At 42.2% G+C, this 25,257-nt stretch overlaps 1 protein-coding gene across 1 annotated transcript in view; it reads right to left on the bottom strand.

The window, feature by feature from the left end:
- Nucleotides 1–25,257, bottom strand: part of Dchs2 (dachsous cadherin-related 2) — a 215,712-nt gene that overhangs the window by 91,997 nt on the left and 98,458 nt on the right. The window contains exons 2-3 of the mRNA XM_029475593.1: nt 13,287–13,478; nt 3,607–3,838 (exon numbers count right to left, since the gene is read on the bottom strand). Coding sequence (XP_029331453.1) covers nt 3,607–3,838; nt 13,287–13,478 — 424 coding nt within the window. The remainder of the gene's footprint in view (nt 1–3,606; nt 3,839–13,286; nt 13,479–25,257) is intronic.

Raw genomic sequence — 25,257 nt, 5'->3', positions numbered from 1 at the left:
TATAAATAGAGTAAAATACAGGCAAGGAGAGCTATTAATAAATCTCCCTGTGTTTCTTCCTCTTGAAACTCAAAACAGAGTGGCCAGCTTCTTGCCCACATCAAAGCAAGCCAGTGGACTGAGAAAGAGAGCAGCAAACGCTCCAGTCAGAACCTCTCGCCCCATGCCTGAATGCAGTCTACAAAAATGTTCTCTGGTTGAGCAACAAACATAGAAAACCAGAAACAGGACAGGAAGATAAACCCACAAGAGAAGACAGCCATGACACTGACACATCCACTTCCAGTTTCCTTCAAAATAGTTCTTTTCCCAGAAGAGAACATAAGTTTTCAAGGCACGCATCTTGGTTGTGGCAGAAACAGATTGACGAGTGATCTCTTCCTTTAGAAAACACAAACCTCCAACACAAATTACATAAGCTTTCACATAGCATGCCTGGGAAAAATAAAAAAAATTCATCCAAATGAAGAGTGAATGAGACAAAAGCAAGAGAGTGGGGTCCTGCAGAGACAGGTGAGCATTTTGAGGGCCAGTGGTCAGATAAGCTGACTCAATGAGTCTATGACTACACTATCTTCCAAGCTATGCAGGAATTCAAGCTCCAAAGGGAGAATCTTAATCAGGAGAACTGAGACTAGATTGAAAAAAAAAAGAAAAAAACCATTGTAAACAGAACCGTCTCACCCTTGAAAAGAAATTAATAAAGACAAAGACAAAAGGAAGAGAGAAATACTGAAGTGTTCACACAGGTTGAGAGTCAAGAAAAAAGAAAAAAGAGTGGGAGAAAGGGACAGGGTTCCTGGTCATGCTATGTCACAGAGAGGATTTTTAAATCAAGTTTTGTTCCTTACTATTAACGGAATTCCCAGGCAAATCCTTGGGAGGTTGCAGTAGTAATTCAAACCACTTTACAACTATTTCTGTTGTCATTTATTCATTAATTCATTTATTTCACAAATATTTACTGATAGGATATCTCAGGACTTTTTTTTTATTGCTACTGACTTTGGTAGAAGTGGGCTTTATGATAAAAGAAAAGTCACTAAAACACAACAACTCCATAAGATGATGACCGTATTTGAGTACTTCACCTTCTTCTCTTCCTTGAGAACATCTGTTGGCAGAGCATGTGATATGGCCATTATGGAAAAACACATACTGAGAGCACACAGAGTCCAAAGTAGAAATCTGCTTCTGGGTATCTGTCCAGTGAAAATAAAGTCAGTCCACTAAGAAGACACTTGCTCTCTTCTTTGCTCTGTGGCATTATCCATAATGGCCCAGATCTGGAATGGCCTAAAGTTCCCACCAGTACATGGGCTGAGGAAAATGTCATGCATGTGTGCCAGGCTGCTTAGCCTTCCAGAGAATATAACGATCATTTATGTAAACATAGATATCCTGGAAGACACAGTGCTAAGTGGAAAGAGACATACTCAAAAACATCAACAATGACCTCACTTTTATGTGCGAGTCAAAAGAAAAAGTCAGTTTGACAGCAGCTGAGAACAAAATGGCAGTCATCAGGGACTAAGACTGAGGGAAACAAGAGGACATCGTAAAAGGGTATTTTGTGTCACTCAAGCAGGATAGGATTTCAGACTATCTATTGTACAGGATACTAACTATAATAATGTTTAGACCTGGTTGCCTTAAAGCAGATCTTAACTATGCTGACAACAAAGGTCTAGATGTATTTGGGGTAGCATATGAAGTCACAGACATCGATACACTACGGGTATTCTGAAAGCACACACTGGCTTCTTGGTTTCACCGTATGAACTTCTGGAACACAGTGGTACAGGTTGGAACTGCCCATTCCCTGGATAGCTGTTTCCCACAGCTAGCAGCAACACTGTTCCATTCTCTAAAGGTTAAAACAAAACACTACCAGCCCTCCTGGATCACTCACAATTAGTGACTACGTACAACCAAATTCCAAGTGCTCTTTGCCTGACAAATGTCTTCCACTCAAACACACAACCTTCAAATCTGCCAACAACAGTAACCCAAGGCTGCTTCCATTACAAATTTGGTCTTTGCTTTTAAAAAAAAAATCCCTCTGATGTGTCCCAAGATAATGGCCCACATAAAGTACTCTCCATGATTAGTAATGGCATTTGCTACATAGAGGGTGCCAGGAAGAGAGGCACGGGGCTGTCCATGGCCCACAGGGACAGAAAACTCTCCTGTGAACAGAATGCCTAACAGCTCATTCTTCAAGCTCTTCCGGGAGCAGGGGGTGGGGGCGGGATCTGGGATGGTGAATGTGATGTCTTTTCAAAACAATCCACTAAATGCTTTTAGATCCTGTCTTCTGATTATGGCTGACCTATATATTTTTGGCAATGTTACTGCCCTACGGGGCCTGACTATGACAGGCAGTTAAGGTCCTCAGTTAAGATGAATTTTGAAAAGGCCTAGATAAGCAGACTAATTCCCTACAAAGTATGTTCCTCTGATCTTGAAAACGTTAAGGGGACCACGTCAGTGAATTATTTTGAGCAAGGGAAATTTTGCCTTCTAAAGACCATGGGGCAAACAACTCATCCGCAGATGTTGTGTTACATGCCAGAGGGGGCACACCTTGCAGGCAGGAAGAGTGACTGTGTACTGGGGCTGGGTGGAAAGGCAAGCTAAGTGCACTGTGTGTCCTGTGTAGACAATGACTGGCTTGCCACACTATGTGTCCTGTGCAGACAATGACTGGCTTGCCATACCTGTGGTCGTCACAAACAAGACAATGTGCAATGTCTATCTCGGATTAGAATGTCCTCTTGGGGGATAACTTGTGAAGACATATAATACAGTATTAAAGTAAAGGTGTATTCTGACCACTTTTCAGATCTGGTAAAGAAATGAAAAAGACACCAAAATGTCGCTTCGGCTGATAGACTCATTTTGAAGCCAGAATATCTACAATTATCTCCAATGTTACTTGAAATCTTATGCCTTCTAATCAAATATTCCAAACGCTACTTTGATGATAACAAACATAAGAAAGAATACGTAATATCTGAAATACTTAAATTTCTAGAAAATTCAGATCACTGGGCTCCTTGGCAGATTAACAGTTACTGAATTTTGGGAAATAAAATGGACTTTAAAAAAGCTATTATTTCAGAAACAAAGAAAGAAAGAGCAATGGGTCTAAAGAAACACCAGTGCAAAGAATGGCATATAATGAGTTTTGCTCCATCACTGGCCTCTCAGTCACTGAAGAGGGGCTAAGTCACCCATAGATAAGATGCTCAAATAGACAGAGGGAGATAAGCCCTTGCAAAATATGCACACCTGGCTGTTTCTGCCCATTTACTGTCTTTAGTCTGCATGGCATCCTTCCAACACAGGATGATTGGCAGCACTATGAAACTGGGATCTCTAGAGATCCTGAGGTCTTGGCGAGCAGAGTCGAGACTCATCCAGGTCATGGCTAACAAAGCACCAGCCCACTTCAACAAACAATGGTGCCCTCTGGGTGGTCAAACCTTGCCACACCCCTCCTATTGACAAAACATTGCTATTTCTAATTTTTCTAATTTTGGCTGTTAAGTAGTTAAGAAGAGGCTTACCAGCAGAGGGCAAGGCTGTCCCTAGATCACATACCTGTAGTGGAGTCAATGGTGAAGAGAGACGACTGATCTCCTGGGATGAGTTCATAAGCCACTGCTCCATATATTCCAGAATCTCTGTCACTGGCAAGAACGTTGATGATCTCAGTTCCTGGTGGGGTCTGGCCACTGATGCTTGTCACATAAGTCGATGGGGTGAAGACAGGGTAATTATCATTCACGTCATCCACTTCTACCCGGACAAACGCCTGGGCACTAAGACCACCCTGTGAGATGAACAAGCAGTGATTACAACTGGGCTTCTGTGGACACTGGAATCCGATAAAATTAACAACAATCCCCAAATAGTGTAGTGTGGTATTGTGTGATGCCCCCCCCCCATTTGTGTGTGTGTTATTGAAATAAAATTACTAACAATGACCCTAAAAGAGACTTCTGAAGCAATAGCACACATATATTCATATAAATATATCTGGAGTTATAAACTCCTATCCATTATTATAGTAAGAAAATCTCATCAGGAAATGATTTGAGGAAGGGCAGCTACTGAAGGGAGCTAGACTTGTGGAATCTAGCAAAACAATGCCTATAATGTCTGCGGCCCTGTATGACCTGACTAGCTAACAGCCAGTAACTATTTCCACCACTAGACTCTTCATTTGTTTGAGCACGGTATTCTTGAGGTACAGAACACAGAGAAATCAAGGTGTGACTCAGCTTAAGGTTTCTTTCACATTGGCTAGCTTCCATGGTGCTGAAAGTTCACCTTACCAGCTGAGAGAAGTGACTCTCTGTCTACTCAGCTGTGAGCCATGTGAAGGACAGAAGCAACCACTCTGCAAAGGTGTGCTCCTTGATGCAGTGATGGCATGAATGTCATGGGAGATAACTAACCGCCTTCTGATCGCATTTCAAGGGATGCTCCACTAGTTGAAACCCCTACTTGGCAGCTTTATGGGGCCAAGAACCTATGGTTAGATTGTCTATAGGTCCTAGGAGAGAAAGCTGTACCACTACTTTGCTAAATTAGCATAGCTTAAACTGACTCCTGATGGTGACTTATGGTTACACCCACAGATCAGCGCATCTAAACCTCGTCAGAGACGCTTCTTTTGCAGTAGACAGGGATCAACATAGAAAAGCCACATTGGTCAAACTGTAGAAAATCAGAGACCTCAGAATGCTTACCTCTACTCTAAATGCATCTGTATCACACCCCCTCCTCCCCAGGATCAGAGAGCACTGTAGAAGAGTCGGCAGAAAGAAAGATTATCTTAAGAGCCAGAGACCATGGATGACTGATGTTTTACAGACACAACCAAGCAGTTAGACATATGAATTCACAGAGAGTGTGATGGTATACACAAAACGGTGCAAGCACAGCCCAGACAAAATTCCAGCATGGAGAGGGGAGGTGAGCATGGAGCCCCACCTCTAGCTACAGAGCTATTAGTAATTGACAGCTGCTGGGAGAGGAGCAGTCAGTATTCCTAAAAGTGCAGGCCCTGGTAGTTTGACCATACTCCAGTCTAAGGCTACATATCCAAGGGAATATGGGCAGAGCAAACTGTGCTTAATGGTTTTGGACTTTGTTTTCTAAGCAGACACAAAGTTGTGTGGATAGGAAAGGGAGAAGAAGGGGGGCTCTGGAAAGAGATGGGTTAAATATGTTCAAAATATATTATACAAAACTCTCAAAGAAATGATAAAGAGGGGTATCTTTCCTCCGCAGCCGCGTGGTTTGGGGATTCTGAGGTTTCCTGGTTTTAGAAAGGTTAAACAGTGCATAAAGCAGCGGGAGGTGCATCTCAGACTGTTTATTTCATGTTGGCTCCATCTAAAACCAAAGGGGAAGGAACAAATAAAATCGAGGGAAATCATCTCCTTGGATTTTCCCTGTTTTGAAGGAAAACATCTGTTCTTGCTTCCCGACACCATTTTCCATTTCTATCTGGCACATTTTGAGACTTTCAGATCTGACAAAAGTCCTTGGAAAGTCACAGCAGTGTAGGGGAGGGGGACAGTTCACTCACTTGTGCCCCTCCCTCCAGGCTCCTTTTCTTCTCTGTACTGCCTTTCTCAGCTATGGAGGAAAGCATCAAGAAGAATGAGAAAGGAAGGACAGCTAAGAAGGCTTGGGAAGAGAAATGGGCTATGCAGCCACTCGGAATACATGTGGAGAGGGCAGCCAGAGAAAGGCATTGTGACTGATAACTTAATCATGAATCCAGAAACAGTTCTCACTGCTGTCCCATGTATATCATCCTCTGGGGATTAAAGGGGACTGAGAAATCTCTGGTTAGATATAATGTGATTTTTCCGTATTTGGAGTTGAATGAAGCGCCAGACTTCTACCAGTTGCTATTTAGAACGGGAGAAACAAAATAGCTGGTTAGGACCATAATAAAAGTCCTAGGCATTCAGCAACCTGTCTGTGTGCTGATCCATCACCAGGAAAACCAGATAACCTACAGGAGTCCTGAGAGAGGCATGGAGATGGGACTGCAGACCTGCAAACAGACTGTAAGCCTGTAAGCATGTAGGAAATATACTTGACAGCTGGCATAGAGTCTCCTGGGACTCCCGGTGGCCTGGCTTCTTGGTTTTGTTTTCCCTGTTTCCTCTCCTAATATATTTCTCCTCAAGCTTGAGCAGCTCCTTAAGTTAAAAGAAGGACAGAGAAAGCAGGTAAGCAAAAACAAAAACAAAAAATAATGAAAAGAGAAGATAAAACAAGAAGAAAACAACACAGCACCAGAAAACCCTCTATAACAAAAGTCTTGATTCATTGAGGAGCCTAATAATGAAATCCTGTAAAAAACAATCAAGTGTTGGCTGAACAACAGAGGGCTTAAGCTTATTGTCAAAGAACAAGGCATCTCTGGAGGCAAAGTATGAGTTGTCAGTGTCTCATGTGTATAAACTCATTGAGCACCTGTTGAATACTTCAGATGGGGCATTTCCTCCTATCATAAGCAACTATGAATGCTTTTGATGTATTTCACACATATTACTCCTCATTAGGTTGTTGCAATCGCACTTTTTCTGGTTTCCATGTCTTTCCTCCTAGTTTAATAAGAAACTAAGGTACAGAGATAGATGTCCAGGGACCAGATCAGAGTACAGAAGACTATAGATCCATGAACATGAAGTTCATATATCAGTCTCCCATGACTTTCTCTGTCTTGGAGTGAAATTATAATTAGATGGCTGCAGTCATGCTAAGGTGTGGGCCTGCATTGGCTCTTCCTGAATCACAGAACTCTCTTTGAGGGGAGCATATTGGGAAATCAGCATCCCACGGACAGAGCCGGAGGAAAGCTAATCTAAGCTGTCATTTCACGTCCCAAGACTATAACAGCCTGTTGTCCAGCTCATAGAGACAAGTCATAATACCAATCAGAAGAGACTGAGGCATAACCACTCAGGAGAGTGTCTTAAATTCCTGGCAATTAGAAACTGTATTGTCTTAAGCTTCAAAGTTGAGGGATAACTGTTTTACTCAGCAGCGTATACCTACTACCCTAATCTCTTTATTAGCATTTCTCAATTTGATCTCCAACTTTCACAAATAAGTCATGAATTACTTTAATACATTTTGATTATTTCATCTCCAAGGTTATGGTAAGAAACACCTGAGCAATCTACCTGAATGCCAATCCCTTTGTGTTACAATGGAGAAAGTACAAGCCCATTTAAAAAGGTCCAAGCTTAAAACCATCTGCTATCAGAGGCCCAGAAGGTTACTGGAGCCAATCAACACATACAGAAAATTTTCTCTCATTATTTCTACATTGACAATTGTCTATTTTCTTTTCTCTTTGCCCTTGAATCCCTGTACTGTTAAATAGTAGAATATTGCTATCTGTCCTTCACAGCTCTTAGCTCTACTGAGCTGCGGGTTAGTGCTTAGTGAGCTGAGGCAGAGCATTCCAGCCTAGATCCCATGCACAGAGGTGAGAAGTGAGTACCTGTCTTACTAAAGAAAGCTCAGTAGGCTGGATATCACCAAAGCCAAGCAAGGCAACATTCAAAGAACGTCTTCAGATTAACTGTGAATAAAATAGAAACTAATAGATTTAGAACCCAAGATATGGTACACATATAATTGTTCTGATAAAATCAGCTTTGTGAGAGAGGTAGGAAGGAGAAAATGAAGGAGAAATAGCTAGTTCAAATTTATTTGCTATGGAATACAGAGAAAGGAAAATGGTTTTCTAAGAGGGTATAAGTAACTAAAAGGAGCTTGGTTCCAAGTAGGGGAGGTTACCATTATTTCATGTTTGTTGTGGGAGTCATCCAAGAGAAATTGAGAAATTCAGCTACCCAGGAAGAAAGGCCCCTACAGGGGTCTGCTCTTCTAGAGCAGGCTGAGTGTGTGGACCCTGAGGTTCAAAGAGATATGCCTCTGATGCAAATAGTGTGATTCTTTAACCCCGAAACTGATAACCAGGTAAGGGAGGAGACTGGATGGCTGGAAGTAGAGAAGGTTCCTCTCAAATACCACTGTTGTTGTTTTTTAAAACCCAGGGGGAAAAAACAGAGTTCAAACAGAGCTGGGGTTTACCAAAGAGTTTCAGGGAAGGGAATTTGCACTGGAGTGACTAATGATCTGTAAGACTTCAGTGATCTTACCGGGGAGGAATTCCTGTCTGCATTGGGACCACTGAGCTAAGTGACAAGGGAGATAAAAATGCTTATCAGAGGGTAATGTGGTTGGAATCAAGATTTCAGAGAAAGTGATGATCCTTGCACATGAGAAATCAAAGAAGGTGGAGGCTAGTGTTGGGTGGCTCTGCTGAACTCTCAGAAGCCTGCTCAGGAACATTGGTTGATGGAATTCAGATGCTGAAAGGCCTTCAAATGTTTAAGGCTTAGTCCCCAGGGTGGTGCTATTTGGAGATGCTGTGGATCGTTAGATTATGGGCTTGTGAATGTCCATAGGTAACTGGAGATGTGTTTTTTAAGGGTATTGTAGGATACTGGCTTACTTCTCTTTGATTTCTCTAACATGAGGTAATGTTCCACTATGTACCTCTGCCATGAGGTTTTTTTTTTATCTTTCATAAGTCCAAAGAATAGAGACCCTCTAGCAGACTGAAACTTTCTAACTGTGAGCCACAATACATTTTTTATTTTTAAAAGCTAATCATCTTTAATGTTTTGTTGCAGTGATGCAGCTGATTAACAAAGTAGTGGACATGAACAATATGCGGTATGAGTGGAGCCAAGTGCAAAAGTGTCAAGTGATTGGGAGTTTAAAGCAGCATGGAACAAACAGGGCTCTCTGCACTACAGTCTTTTTTTATTGGATATTTTATGTACTCACATTTCAAATGGTATTCCCTTTCCCAGTTTCACCTCTGGACCCTGCTTCATATCCCCTCCCCACTGCTTCTATGAGGATGATTCCCCTCCCACACACCCACTCCCACCTCACTGCCCTGGCATTCACAGGACCAAGGGCTTCTCCTCCTATTGATGCCAGACAATATCTTCCTCTGCTACATATGTGGCTAGAGCCATGGATCCCTCCATGTTCACTCTTTGGTTGGTGGTTTAGTCCCTGGGAGCTCTAGGAGCTCTGGGAGCTCTGGATGGTTGATATTGTTGTTCTTCCTATGGGGTTCCAAACCCCTTCAGCTCCTTTAGTCCTTTCTCTAACTCCTCCACTAGGGACCCTGTGCTCAGTCCAATAGTTGGCTGCAAGCATCCACCACTGTATTTGTCAGGCTGTGGCAGAGCCTCTCAGGAGACAGCTATAACAGGCTTCTGTCAGCAATCCTGGGATGGATCCCCAGGTGGGGCAGTCTCTGGAAGGCCTTTCCTTCAGTCTCTGCTCCACACTTTGTCCCCATACTTCCTTTAGACATGAACCCTTCTGGGTTAATAATTTGGAGATGAGTGGGTGGCCCCACCACAAACACACACACACACACACACCATACAAACATACATACATACATACATACATACATACATACATACATACAAATAGATCTTAAAATGACAAATAATTAAGCACATTTAAATAACAGAATAATGTAGGCCAGTAGAACATAAACAAATGCCCCTTTTATTCAGAAAGCTTGTGTTTCGGATTCTACCTGCATTATATACACCATGGATCCCAACTAGCAGCCAGCTCTTATCATGAAGACACAAGGTGGTGAGAAGCTAAACCAATTTGCTCTCTAGAGTGTTTGTCTGTCAGAATCCTTCTTTAAGCCTCAAAGGGGGAGATGGAGTAGGAATCTTTTTATTTTCCAGACATATATTTCAGCTACAGAATTCAGGATGTAGCAAAAGTGCGGAGAGAATGATAAACACATGCCAGAAACTGAGGGTTTTGTCTGTGAACGTGAAATCAGAGAACGAAATACAAAGCTTAGACAGAAGGATGGGATAATTAAATTGTGGCGCTAAATCATAGACAATAACTTGAATGCCAATCCAATTAAGTGGTTCCATTATATAATTTCATAGCATCCTCTGTGTGTGAGATAAATAGCAGGCATCGCTGCAGCAGAAATGGAATGTTTCAGATGTGGTGTCAGTGGGGAAGGAGAAGCGACTGGGCTAAGACTATCTATTGACAGTCATCACAGAGATGAATGGAGCAGGAGCAGAGATGCACAGGACATGTAGGGTGCTTCCTAAGAAAGATTATTCTATCGATAGATAAAAGCCTCTTAGGAACCACCTGCAAGTGCATTCGTGGCAATTTTCTACCAAGGACACGCGAGTCATTTATTACAAAATGAAAGAATCCAAGGGAAAACTACAAACTGTCAGAATGATTCTAAATATCTGAAGGGCACGTGCCGAGGCTGTGTAGTGTTTAAACAAACTCATTATGGCTGGGATTTCCACAACATTTTGAACCTAAGATACTTTATCTGACTTAATTATCCTGTGAATGCAGTCTAGATTATTTTTAAGGGCTACCTATCTAGCCACTGACAATTTTTTTTTTTTACCTCCATTGTTACCAACCTTTTTGATGACCCAGTTCGGAGCAATTTATGCTGCTAATCAGCACTGTGCTGAGTGTTTGTGGAAGATGTAGCATTCACCCTGTGGAAACTCAGAGCTTATCTATCACAGGACTTCTTAAACATCATGCAGTAACATAGGACATGGGCTAACCTGACAATCGCACTTGTGTATATCTGCTCACACACATGTGTATATTTATATATGTGCATATTATATGTATGTATACATCATGCAAACACTCACATACTGCACCAATAATGCCAAGGGATGGGATGATCTAAGGCTTTCCTTGATATTCAGATAAGTGGAGAAGAAACAGTTCCTTGTCTGAAGCCAGGAATAGGCTTGGAAATGCCAGTAATAGCCAGGGGCCCTGGGAGCTTTTCCCTGAGGCCCTGATGTGTGTAGAAGGTACACAGTTCCTCTTCTAAAGGGGGAATGTGCTTGGTAGGGCTGGAAAAGGCCTGTGGCTGCTCCACGGAGTAGCTGCTCAGACCCTGAAAACCCACCTTTTCCCATCAGTCCCGAGGCTGCTCTGTGCTAGGTCTCTGATGCCCTTGAGATATCTTTATTTCCTGTGCTACACTCCTTGATTAGTTTCACACCAGCTTCTCCCATTGTGTGATAGCTTCCAATGATGACATCCTATCTTGGAAATCATATAGTAGATCTTGTACTTCTTCATAAGCTTGCTGACATGAGCCATCAGCTTGTACAAGATCTTCTGATCTCAAACAGTCCTATCTTCTCAATATTCTTATCTCCTATCACTCCCACTTTGGACCTTATCACTGAAAAAGGACAGGCTAGACCAAGTGAACCAATGTTGCTTGTTGTCTATACACACTTAAGCATGCATGAGAAAATTTGTGGGCAGTTTCATCCCTAAGTTGGGTCGAGATCAGGAAGCTGTTAGAAGCCTAATAGCTTTGATGAGCTACTTCCAACCATGAGAAGATAAAAGGACTTAGAAGGCAGGAACTTGGTCCCATGCTTTTGCAAAGATGAAATGTATCCTGAGACCATGGATTGGTCCTTTTAGGGGATGAGTCATTAAATGGCAGACACTAGTTTAACATCTACAAAAGCTCAACATCTACAAAATCAGAAAAGATATCTGGAATAAAGTTGAACTCTGTGATCGAGCTGGGACGCATGGTGTGCTCTAGGCTATGCTGATGTTCAAGGGAATGGATACCCAGGGACCTTTGATGGGATGCATGCATTTCTCATTGAATACATTTCTATCTCGACACAGATGTTTGGTCACCAGAGCCTAGGAAGGAGTCAAATTAAACTTGAAGGTCAGAGTGGCCACCAGATGGGCACCTGGGAGACATAAGAAACTATTTTCTGGCCATTTCCATGACAGAACAACATGTATACTTTGAGCCAGAATACACTCATACGGAGCAAGCTATTTACACAGGGGAATGGGCTCATGTCTAGCCTGGGCTGATAATGTCTATCACTGTGTTTAAGCTCCATCAATACCTATGGAAGCCACTGGAAGCAAATATTCAGACTACCACCATGTTTCCAGATGTAGTTTCTCCTCTGTGAAAGAAAGCAGCAATTAGTAGGTAAAGACAGATTACCACTTAAGTCTCATTCTGTCACCCAGTATTCTGGCGGCGCTGGCTCTGAGCCATGGGCTACAAATCTTGTATGGAAAGGAAAGGACCTAGAGGGTGTCGTCTGTAGTACCCCATACCGAATGAATAATGAATGTGGGACAGCCCAAATCCCCTAAGTCAGAGAAGAAAAGACAGAAGTTAGGCAAGAGGGAAAACAAGAGAAAGAGAAAGAAGTGACCAACGTTGACAGGTAGCAAGCAAGATGGTTAGGGGATAGCACCCTGAAGTCCACTCACTCCTGGAGGGGGCCAACATGATGGTCACATGACCACCTTTAAACATGTGCTCAAGAAAAGGGATGGTGAAGACAGCTCTGAGCAGCAAGAGCCAGGAAAACTGACTTGAGATGGTAGTAAAGTAAAGTACAAGAGAACAAGGGAGGGAGGAGGGGAAAGAGAGATTGTCTTCCCCTATCCGTTTGAATTACTTCTCAGGGTAATAAATGGTTGACGTAATAACATTAGTGCTGAAGTGGCTCATATAGTAAATGCAAAAGGAATAATAGACTTCAGGAAAAGCCATTCTGCTGACACGATTGGAAATACACAACACTCAAACCTGCAACCACTCACAGGGTCCTGTGCTGAATGCCAATGCATAGGGAAGAGTGAAGATAAAAGAGCAAATTAAAACAATGCAAAGAGTGCAATCAACCACATTCGGCATGTGGAAAATATACGGGACAAGTGACCTGATGTTTAAAATGCCATAGGAAGGGTAAGGCCAGGGTGGGAATGGAGCGGGGATTATATAAATCAAATTAATGTGTGGTTTCCCTTGAAAGTGAATCCAAACATACCAATTATTAGAAGATATAATTAAACCATCCCCAACCTTTAGCACAGTGTGGATATTAGACACCATCAAAGACTGGGCCACCATGTATGGTAGCTATGCTTTATTTAAAGTCATTATCCATTAGAAATATTTATTGATGATAAAATAGCACTTGGTATTAGAGGGGAGTGGTGGGGAGGTGAAACGTGGTGAGCTAACATCAGCAGACATGGCCATGCTTCTACCTGCTCACTGCAGCTCTCTTTTGAGGGTGTTGGGTAGTTTGTGCTCAAAGACTTACCCCATCCTTAGCTTTTACCAGCAGATCAAAGGTGCCAGGATCCCTTTCCCTGTCTATGTCTTGGGACACACAGATGCGGCCATCCTGCGGGTCGATCTGGAATGCTGGAGGTGCTTCATAGCTTTGGAATCCATCATAAAGAGAATACTCAACTAAGCCGTAGAGTCCTGCATCTGCATCCGAGGCTTTTACCTGTAAGACAGGAGAGAGGTTAGTGAAAATGTTCACGTGCCACCAGTATGCTAGCTAAGCATGAATCATGATGCTTTGCACAGCCAAGTGGATCCCAAGGTTGCTCAGAAAGCAGAGCTTGGGATTAACTCTCTCCTATCCTGCTTTCCTGACAAGTCTTGGGCCTTCCTCCTTCTCCGTTGGAGATCTCTCCTTTTCACCTTCTTGGCCCACTCTAATTAAAAGGTCAAAGTCTCAGGGTCCAGACCCACACACTCTTACTTCCTTTCACTATATCTAAATGATCTTGTCTACACGCAAGGATCTATAAACACTCGTATGGCTACAAAAACCTACAAGATATCTGCTGTTTCCCTCAGTGTATCAACCCAGTTTGGGAGCAACAACACAAACACAAACAAACAAACAAACAAACAAGCCAGGCAGTAAGTGATGTAATTTCTAGAAAACCAATGCCCATTTAAAATCCAACTTAGGGTTGGTAGGCCAGGTTTCCACCTGGAAGGGATGTGCCAGTCAGAGCCCTGCATAGCTATACTGCTAGCTATAAGCTATATACCTCTTATCGAGGGTGTGCACAAGGATGAATGCCAGCCACCTTTTCTCATTGAAGCAGGTGCATGGACCTACACCTGTGGCTTTTCCGGGGAAGTATGCTTGTTCTTATTCCATGCATGATATTTTTGTTGGCAGTCTTGTGGTCAGCCCAACTAGAACTATGAAAACATTTATTTTAACCAGCTATATTACACATACCATAGGCCCTCTTCACCCAGATGATGAAGGCCAAACCCTACAGAGAATGCCTGAAACCACACAGGGACAAATGTTAAGCTCTTTCCTACATGTGCATGACTGTGATCATGCAGTACAATAAGGAATTAACAATAATAACCAATAACCAAGTCGAGAAGATGTACTGTGGTCAAGGAGATGATTTATTGCCTTTGGTAGGAGGAAAACAATCAAGATTCCATTACAAAAACTAAGAATAACCATTAAAATTTTGTATTTATTTCTAGAATTTTCCATTAACATTTACAGACCAGCTGACCAGAGGTAAGTAAAATTACAGAAAAGGGAACTACAGATAACGCGAGAGAGGCTTCTGGTAATGAGACACACAACAGATTACATAAAAGGCCAAACTCCTAAGCCTGCAGGCTCATGATTAATTCCTTTGGTTTCTTTTTAACCCAGTTTAGCAGCAGTAAGCATCTAAACAGCACTTATCATAGAAGAGGCATTTTTCATCAGTGTCAGTATTCATTTGATCCCTTGATTGCCACACTTCCCAAATGATACTTCTCACACTCATACCCTAACAGGTTCAACAACCAATTCTCCATCAGCCTACCCTTTACAACATACCATCTTGAGTGGATAAATGACATGTGGCATTGTGGGGTGATTGAGTAGCATACTTCAGTGTTTTTCACGGGATCCATCTGGCATCCTACTTAAAACTCAGGGAACAGGCCCATGACAATAGGCTACCTGGCCCCCTTGCCAATGATACCCAGGTACAAGTTACACTTCTTTCTTCTTTCTTTCTTTCTTTCTTTCTTTCTTTCTTTCTTTCTTTCTTTCTTTCTTTCTTTCTTTCTTTCTTTCTTTCCTTCTTTCTTTCTTTCTTTCTTTCTTTGTTTCTTTCTTTCTTCCTGTTTTTCTTTCTTCCTGTCTTTCTTTCTTCCTGTCTTTCTTTCTTCCTGTCTTTCTTTCTTTGTTTCTTTCTTTCTTTCTTTCTTTCTTTCTTTCTGTCTGTCTGTCTGTCTGTCTGTCTGTCTGTCTGTCTGTCTTTCTGTCTTTCCTTTTTCAGTCTTTCTGTCTTCCTCCCTCCCTCTCTCCCTCCCTCCCTTCCTTCCTTCTTTCTTTTACATCTATCTTCACATCATCTGTCTCTTAGTTTCTGGCAAAATCATTCATCTTCTACAACCAGAAGAAAAAACATTTATAAGTTACTATTTTCATTAGCTGGATGGATCCAGAAAACCCACAAAGTTCCCCGCTACAAAGGATTCACATCCAAACCATTCGGTCTGTTCCATGCTGGCGGCTTTTAATAACTGAGTAACCTCTGGTTCCCAAAGACAGAAAATACATCCTCTAAGGCCATGTGGTCTTCTCAACTGTGTTAGAAGACAAATGCAACAAATGGAATTCTAAAATCCATTCTCAGCCTTTAATAGCATGTATGACCAAGTATTTTGGCTCATACGAAAACATGTTCCCTGTTTCTACTTTATGGCTTTTTCTCATGGGGACTTCTGGCAGAGAAAAATTTAAGGGATCCAAAGTCAGAAAGAGTACAGGACTCAGTTGGTGTTAATGGTTCAGAATCTGAGCTCAGAACCATAAAATGAGAATGTGCACCTCTCTGCTCTCCACTATCCCCCTAGAAATACTTCCCTGTTGTTCTAGCAACATAGCCAGCCAACCTCCCGTTAATGGATCTTGGTTGCCTAGAATTGCCGGAGATTCTTTATGGGGTTTGCAGTGCCCAGTACTCATTGACTGATGGGGGGGGGGGGGATAGAGAATTTGAAAAACAGAAATAAAACAATCCAGAGGCCGAGCAGAACACTTGGAAGACATGGGAGGACGGCATCTCTAGATTCCCCCTGGAGCTGATTCCAGCTCACCCAAGCTCCTCCTCGACCCTCTGTGCCTTTCAAACTCAAAGCTGATGGGTTTACTTTAAATTCACTCTAACTCATAACTATTCTCATTGAATTTGATTTTCCACAGATGTAGTAGAGACATTAAGGAACTTTCAAATTATGAGCATCCTTTTCCTGTGATTAGCTTCCTGGGAGCTAGCGAATTCTTATCAGCCTCTTCATATTAATGTCGCAAAAAGATTCCTCCCTAAAGAACATGTCCTCCAAACAACTTGAGAACATGGCCCTTGTGGAGTTTGGCTGAAAAGTGTCTTGAAAGCAGAAACTTCCCATAAGCCCAAACACTCATTCATACATGCTACTGAAGGCTGACACAACTTTTATCATTCACTTCATCCTCATCTTCCAATCCAGCCAACTTGGATGCAAATATCACGTGGTTTTAGAGGATGCGTCTGTTGTCTTTGGAGGTCTGGGGTTTTTGAGATCCTTAGCAGCTGTGAGAAATGGATCCTTCTGCATGCTTCATTCTAAGAAAGCCCCTTTCTACGTGAAAAGATCTCTTCCTCAACATGACTGGTCAGCCTCATAATGAATCACATTTCTAGCCATTCATATTAGCAAAATATGGAGAGTGGCATTCTTGTTGGTATTAATGCTCTTTACCTGCTCATTTAAATGGGTGATTTTTTTTATTTTTTTATTTTTATTTTTTTAGAAAAACCCCAGAGTCCCTAACTAAGGGATGAGGGTTCGGGAAAACCTTTAGATAACAACTTTAGGTGAAATGTAAAACTAAATAATTCACCTTATTTTTTTTCCTTTACAACCTACAAAATTGCTCCCATGGGCATATAGCAGGGTTTTTGGGGGTTTTGTTTTGTTTTGTTTGTTTGTTTGTTTGTTTGTTTGTTTGAAAAAAAAGATCTGACATCACACATGAATCCACAGAACTTCAAACAGGAAACAAACAAAAAGCTATCTACTGAACCCACATCTAAGCCAAGACAGTAATCCCCCAGCAGAAGTTGGATCCAATATTGAGGACCACAGTGACGCAAGTATGTCACTCTCTGAACACAGTTTTGGCAGGTTCACTAACAGTGACTGCTGTCTTGCCAAGTCTTTAAAAGCAATGTTATTGCTTTCCTCCCTTATGTTCTGAGGCATCCATCCTCCACAGCTAATCATTTCACCTCATTGAAACGCATCCCTTACAGTCTGGCACGCTCTCTCTTCCCTGACATGTCTCGGTTGCCCTGCGGGTTCTGTGGTCTTTTCAGGCCTTTGGATGCTGAAGCAAATGCTTACATATTCAAACTACTTCTCTTTTCCGTCCACGCTGACTACTTAGAAAGCTGATCCCAAAAAGATACGTTAGTGTCCTCATCCTATTGGACCCTGTAAAATTACCTTATAGGATCAAAGAACCGTCACCTTGGATGGCAAAATGGGTTGATTTAAAGATTTTGGGAAGTGAGTTTTATCCTTGGCAGTGAACCTTAAATTCAGTGACAAGTGCCCTGTGAGAGGCAGACACAGACCTCAGACCGAAGAAGGGGTGGTGGCATGATGCCAGAGGCAGAGGCTGGGGTCATGTGACTACAAACAGGAGAACAGCAACTGCACCAGACAGTGGAGACAAAGAAAGGACTCTTCCTACACCCCTTGGAGGAGCAAGGCCATGTCAGAACTGTGGTTTGTTACCACTGAAAATGTGAGAGATCATTATTTTTGTTGTTTCAAGCCATCAAAATGATGGTGACGTGAAACAGCAAGTTCCGGAAACTGACCCACTTCCGGAAACTGACCCACTTCCGGCAGTCGGTCCACTCCTGGAAGCTGACTCACTCCCGATTCACTTTCCAGAATCACTGCTCCTCAAGACACTGAGGCACAGATTCGGATTTGTTTGTCGATAGGACGGTCTCTTCCCTGCAGGATTTAAGCCCAGTGGCATGAGTGGCATTCACCTCACTGCTTGCTGCGTCTTTGGGCACCACAACACTGGTGCCCTGTTCACACAGAGAGGAGCCATCAATGCAACTTGCATGAAAGAATGAATCAAATGCTGTGTATAAGATTGCAAGCCTGGTGTCAACCACATGGGTTAGTGGATAAAAGACCTTGCTAGCAAGCATGAACAACTGAGTTTGAGCCCCAGAACCACGTGGTTGAAGGAAGGAGAGAACAACCTTGTCATGACCTCCCCCAATCCCCCTCCCCGCGCGCGTGCGCGCGCACACACACACACAGTGTAAAGCAAACAAAACACTAAAAACACCCAAGCACAAAGCAAAGTATGGATGAGGCAGAAGGAGTGTGTGTTTCAGGCCAGGCTGAGTTTACTTTGCACAAAGCCAGATTTTTGTCTCAAACATGAGCTTAATTAAATAAAGTAAGATGCAAATATTCTGAAGAATAATTTTCTTTACTGTTCTACTTGACCTATGGGAGAATACATATGAATAAAATATTTCATAACATTTATCAACTCTCAACGAAGAACAATATTTTAATATTAATTTAATTTATAATTATGTGTATTATGTGTGTGTTTGTCTCTGTTTAGGTTTGGGCACATGGATGCAATGCTCACAGAAGCCAAAAGAAGGAGCAGAAAATCCTAGAGCTGGATTTTAGTTGGTTGTTTAGTTGGAGGTTTCGCTTCCTGATGTGGATGCTGGGAATTGAACATGGATCTGTAAGAGTATTACATGACTCTTAACCACTGAGACATCTCTCCAGCTACAAAGTTTTCATCCCCAAAACGATCTATTAACCAACATAGATATCTCAGACTAAAACCCATCACAATGTTCTAATTAAAATCAGACAGGTGTAAGACAAAGAAAAATCTCAAGGCATGTGGAAAAGACTGGAAACAGAAAAGATTTCTACATGACTTTTAAAATGTATTGTCAAATATGTTGATTGGGTAAATTGAATAGACTTCTGTTATAGGCAAGAAATTATTCTGACAAGTTTTATTGCTTAAAATGTACAGTAAAATCAAGAAACTACTAATTCTCCTGGATATTATCTGTCCTGTGTCACACTTCCCAAACAAATGGGTCAGGAGGGCGACTTGTCCTGTGCCTTGCTGCAAAACACTGGTAACAACACGGTCTATAAAAAGAACTGGCAGACAGATCAATGAGCCCAAAGAGCAAGGTCTGTGACAGATCCTGGTAAGACTACATTTTTTTGTACAATTACAAAGGAAACCACCAAGGAATTTGGGGTTATCCACATAATTGCTAGAAAAATTGGCAAAGCACATGGAGGGAAAATAAATCAAGTTTGATATTCTCCTCATGCTGAAACAAATTCTATACAGATGTTAAGTGCAAATGGTGAGATCATTTAACGTGTACATATATTTATTTGGCTGAGCCTTATAGTGGAGAGAAATTTGAAAGGTAAAGGGGATTTCACAAATAAACAAAACAACAGACAAAAATCACAAAGGAAAAAGGTCAAAACAATGATTATGCATATAGTAGTCTAGTGTGATATGCCTATAAAAAGTTTAAAGATAAATTACATATGATATCTGTAACAAACCACACACACACACGTGCATGCACACATACAAACATTACTAATTATTGTTCTTAGTCTAGAAACAGGTCTTTAAAAAGGAAAAAAAAATATAGATTTCCCAATGTGAGGGAGAGAAAGCATACACCAAGGACGTGAACAAACAAGTCACAGAAAGATAAATATTAGGAGAGTCAATTTCACTAACAATCAAATTAACGTAAAAGGAAACATTTTGTGCTGAAAATTGGCTACCATTAGAATAATAAGCAGTAGAAAAGATGTATCAAATAGGCAGTAATTTCCATAGACTACAAGGAGAATAATCTCTTCTATAATGTAACAGTGGTAAACATTTTCCTACATCAAAAAAGTATCCACTTCTGTGATTGTCTCTACTTCTAGGAAAATAGAAAGAAGTACTTACACCCAAAAGTAAGTTATAGCCTTTTTCTAGAATCCAAATGTTTAACAACAAATTATTAAATTATAATCCATACATAAGAAAGAATTTAAAGCAGATATTAAAACTGTATATAAGATGTCTGCATTACTGTGTTTCCTTTTTAAAAACGAATTAAAAGTAATATTTATAATTGGGTTACCTCACTTAGGATGATATTTTCTAGTTCAATCCATTTGCCTAAGAATTTCATGAATTCATTCTTTTTAATAGTTGAGTAGTATTCCATTGTGTAAATGTACCACATTTTCTGTATCCATTCCTCTGTTGAGGGACATCTGCATTCTTTCCAGCTTCTTGCTATTATAAATAAGGCTGCTATGAACAGAGTGGAACATGTGTCCTTATTTCATGTTGGAGCATCTTCTGGGTATATGCCCAGAAGTGGTATAGCTGGGTCCTCAGGTAATACTATGTCCAATTTTCTGAGGAACCACCAAAGTGATTCCTAGAGTGGTTGTACCAGTTTACAATCTCACCAGCAGTGGAGGAGTGTCCCTCTTTCTCCACATCCTCTCCAGCATCTGCTGTCACCTGAGTTTTAATCTTAGCCATTCTGACTGGTGTGAGGTGCAATCTCAGGGTTGTTTTAATTTGCATTTCAAGAACACACATGATATGCACTCACCGATAAGTGAATTTTAGCCCAGCAGCTCAGAATACACAAGATACAATTCACAGACCACATGAAGCTCAAGAAGAAGGAAGACCAAAGTGTGGATACTATGGTCCTTCTTAGATGGGGGAACAAAATACCCATGGGAGGGGATACAGAGACAAAGTATAGAGTAGAGCCTGAAAGAAAGGTCATCCAGAGACTGCCACACCACCACCACCCTCCCCCCTTCCCCGTCTACCCCATATACAGTTACCAAACCCAGACACTATTATACATGCCAAGAAGTGCTTGCTAACAGGAGCCTGATATAGCTGACTCCTGAGAGACTCTGCCAGTGCCTGACAAATACAAAGGTAGATGCTCACAGCCAACCATTGGACTGCGCGCAGGATCCCAAAAGCAGGAGCTAGAGAAAGGGCTCAAGGAGCTGAAGGGGTTTGTAGCCCTATAGGAGGAACAACAATATAAACCAACCAGTATTCCCAGAGTTCCCAGGGACTAAACCACCAACCAAAGAATATACATGGAGAGACTCATGGGCCTTGTCAGATATCAATGGGAGGAGAGGCCCTTGGTCCTGTGAAGGCTCGATGCCCCAGTATAGGGGAATGCCAGGACAGGGAAGGAAGGACTGAGTGGGTTGGTGAACAAGGGGAAGGGGGATGGGATAGTGGGGTTTTCAGGAAAGGGGATAACATTTAAAATGTAAATAAATAAAATATCTAATAAAAAATTATTTAAAAAAAGATAACAAGGGAGATACAACAAGAAAGACTAAGGAAATTCAAAGAATTATTAGGTGTTACTTCAAATGTCTATATTCTATAAAATTAAAAATAAAAAGGTAATATTTAAAATATATCACTATATTAAAACCTATATCCAATGAAAAAAACAAAATTTCAAAAGTCAAGACTGTGAGATGACTCAGTCAATAAAGTCCTTGCTGTGCACGAAGACCTGAATTTGCATCCTCAGCCCCCATGAAAAAACAGGAGTGGCCGCCCATGCCTTCCATCCCAGCACTGAGGAGGCAGAGGCAGAGGCAGGAGGGTCCTGGGGGCTTGCCGGCCAGCTTGTCTTGCTAAGGAGTGAGCTTCATGGTGGGTGAGAGACTCTGCCTCAAAGAAATACTGTAGAAAGCTAGTGCCTCAACCTCAACCTCTGGCCTGCACATACATTAGCAAACACACACACACACACACACACACAGAGANAGAGAGAGAGAGAGAGAGAGAGAGAGAGAGAGAGAGAGAGAGAGAGAGAGAGAGAGAGAAACTAAATGTTAAATGATCAATGGAAACGAAACAAATACATTTTGTTTTGTGTGTAATTCAGGATCTTTCTGACGTTCCAAAACTAAAAGCAATTCCACAGAAGCATGACTGTGGAGGGAAGGGTAGGCATGGAATGTCAAACCTAAATAAACTGGTACTTGGCATCTGCCCCCTGTTTATTAGGCCAAAGTGAGTGCCTCTTCAGCATTTCATCCCTGAAAGGCCACTGGAGGATAGATGTGAAAGAAGCACAAGGCTGATAGCATTGGCATCTCTTTCTGTTTGTTTTTGGAGGCTCAGGAGAATGAGCCCAGAGCCTTACAAGTCAGGTAAGTACTCTACCACTGAGGTATATCTCCTCTGACACTCTTTAGAATGGCACGGCTGGCTTGCCAGCAAGAAAGCACCCCTCACATAGCCATGCCCCAGTGGTCCTTTGGTCTTACACTGTCCAGGGTGCAGAGGGTCTTCTTCCTCCCGTACACTCTAGCAGCACAAAGAGACACACTGGAGAATTCAGTGCTGGGCTTGTAACAGGAGACTAAGTATTAAACAGAAAAAGGATTTTCTTAAAGATTTATTTATTTTATGTATATGAGTACATTGTAGCTTTCTTCAGACACACCAAAAGAGGACATCAGATCCCATTACAGATGGTTGTGAGCCACAATGTGGTTGCTGGGAATTGAACCCAGGACCTCTGGAAGAGCAGTCAGTGTTCTTAACTGCTGAGCCATCTCTCCAGGCCCCCTCCCCAGAAAAAGAATTTTTAAAAAAGCAATGAGTACATTTATCCAAGGAGTGGCCAGGTTTATTTTTATATGCCTACATACAAGTCAAAGGACAGGCTAGAGGGGCAGCCCAGTGAGGCTCCTCCCCTGGCGTCTCAGCACCTTCCTGATACCAGATGGGTTGGACAGAACAGCAGGAATCCAAAGAGAAGGGTGACCCTTCATGTCCCCAGCAAAGGACAAACACCAGATACTGCTCTCTCTGCATTCACCCGTGCTTCCAGTGACAGCATCAGAGCCAAAGGGACTGGGGTACCATATGACCTGCTGAAAGCTAGATCTCCTTCCCTTCTGCAGGTGCCCTAGCTCAGATCAGAAGGCCATGTGTATGTTATGGAAACTCTACTATTTTCACACACACACAATAAAAAAAAATTAAAAATGTAACTAGCATGCCAAATGCTAGCAGGTGTTCTCTCTTGGGGCAGGAGCATGGGAAATGTTCATTTTTCTTAAAAGATATGTTTTTGTACAGTTTTATGGAGATCTTTTCCATTTATAGACCCAAATTAGCTCCGCTGTTGTGTGAGTCTTAAGAGCCATCCTCTCCCACTCTACCCACAAAGGAGAGCCTGAAACACCTGTAAGGTCCACGGGGAAGAGCTGGATTTGGGAGGTTTCCCCAAAGGATTCCTCTTTATGTTTCTCTTGGGGTGGGGGGGATGCGGATCATAAATCTGAATCATGTCACCTGCGCTTTTAGGCCTGCTGCTCCTACTTGTATTTTGAGAAGCAAGGTTTGAGAACCCAGGTTTGAGCACAGAAGTCCTCACCCTGGAAGGATGTTGTGATGGTTTGTATATCCTTGGACCAGGGAGTGGCACCATCTGAAGGTGTGGCCTTGTTGGAATAGGTGTGACATGGTTGGAATGGGTGTGTCACTGTGGGTGTGGGTATAAGATCCTCCACCCACACCCTATAACCCTAGTTGCCTGGAAGTCAGTCTTCCACTAGCAGCCTTTGGATGAAGACATAGAACTCTCGGCTCCTCCTGTGCCATGCTTGCCTGGATACTGCCATGCTCCCACCTTGATGATAATGGACTGAACCTCTGAACCTGTAAGCCAGCCCCAATTAAATGTTGTTTTTTATAAGACTTACCTTGGTCATGGTGTCTGTTCACAGCAGTAAAACCCTAACTAAGACAGAAGTAGTCCAAGAAAGAAGCACTTGATAGGGCAGGGTAAACTCAAGTAGGATCTCTTGGTTTGCAAAGCCGTAACGCAGAAGACCAAAGCATGTGCCAGGGCAATACAAACTCTGAGGTGACAGCGGTGACCCCAGCCTTCTAGAGCACAGCTAACAGCTCCAGGTTTCACAGCTGCTTGGAAACCTGAGCTCATGTGAGCAGTTCCACTTTCTTGGAGGACAAAGCTGTCCCAGATGGGAAGGGGCACAGTAGCCTGGGCTGCACCGCCTTGCTGTATCCTGTCACTTCTGCAGACCTGCACATTCATTATAAACACACCACTTAAGTAATTTCTATTACATTTCTGCTTATACAGAAGTATAGGGAAACAGTCTCCGTGGACTAGGAAAGCCAACTGCTGCCTCTCTGCACTAGCAGGGCTCATCCTGATGTCAGCATCAGGCATGTGTCAGCTTCAACACTTGCACTTGGTTTTTCAGTCTGCTTCTAGGAACTATGTTCTTCCTGATTCCACCTCACTGCTATAATCCACATTCTCTCCGAGTTTCTTTCCTTTCCTTTCTTTCCTTCCTTCCGCCTTTCCTTCCTTCCCCTTTCTTTCTTTTCCCCTTCCTTCTTTGCTTTTGTCTGTTTGTTTTGTTTTCAATTTTTGTTTTTTGATCTAGTCTCACTACATAGCTCTGGCAATCCTGGAACTCTCTATGTAGACCAGGCTATCTTCCAACTGTCCATCTGCCTCTGCCTTTCAAGTGCTGGTTTCTTTGGTCCTTTAATTTTACTACATCTTACTGAATTTTGTATAGTTTTCCTAATGGCTTCATATGATTTTGAAAATGGACAAAGTAAAAACACATTATATTAGCAAGTATAAAGTAGAGATGGGTACCATACTCTGCCCCAGTTACTGCTCTATTGCTGTGAGGAGACATCATGACCAAGGAAACTTATAAAAGGAAATATTTAACTGGAGGCTGGCTTACAGTTTCAGAGACTGAGTCCATGATCAGTACAGTGGGAAGCACGGCAGCAGGCAGGCACAGATGGACAGCTTACTGATTCAAAGGTTGTAGGCAGAGAGATAGCAATTGGGCCTGGTGTGAGCTTTTAAAACTTCAAAAGTCCACTCCCAGACACACCTCCTCCAAGAAGACCACCTCTGTTCCAATAAGGTCACCTCTAATCTTGCCCAAACACTTCCACAGATAGAAACACGTGAGTCTATGGGAGCTACCCTCATCCAGACACCACACACTCCTAAAAGCATTACGGTGACTTGGCAGCTTAAGAATGGACACCTAGGAGACATTTAGGTGGG

The sequence above is a fragment of the Mus caroli genome, chromosome 3 (genome assembly GCF_900094665.2).
Source record: "Mus caroli chromosome 3, CAROLI_EIJ_v1.1, whole genome shotgun sequence".
In the NCBI taxonomy this organism is placed as follows: Eukaryota; Metazoa; Chordata; class Mammalia; order Rodentia; family Muridae; genus Mus; species Mus caroli.
The sequence above is the reverse complement of the archived record's forward strand: the minus strand, read 5'-3'. Positions and strand labels throughout refer to the sequence as shown.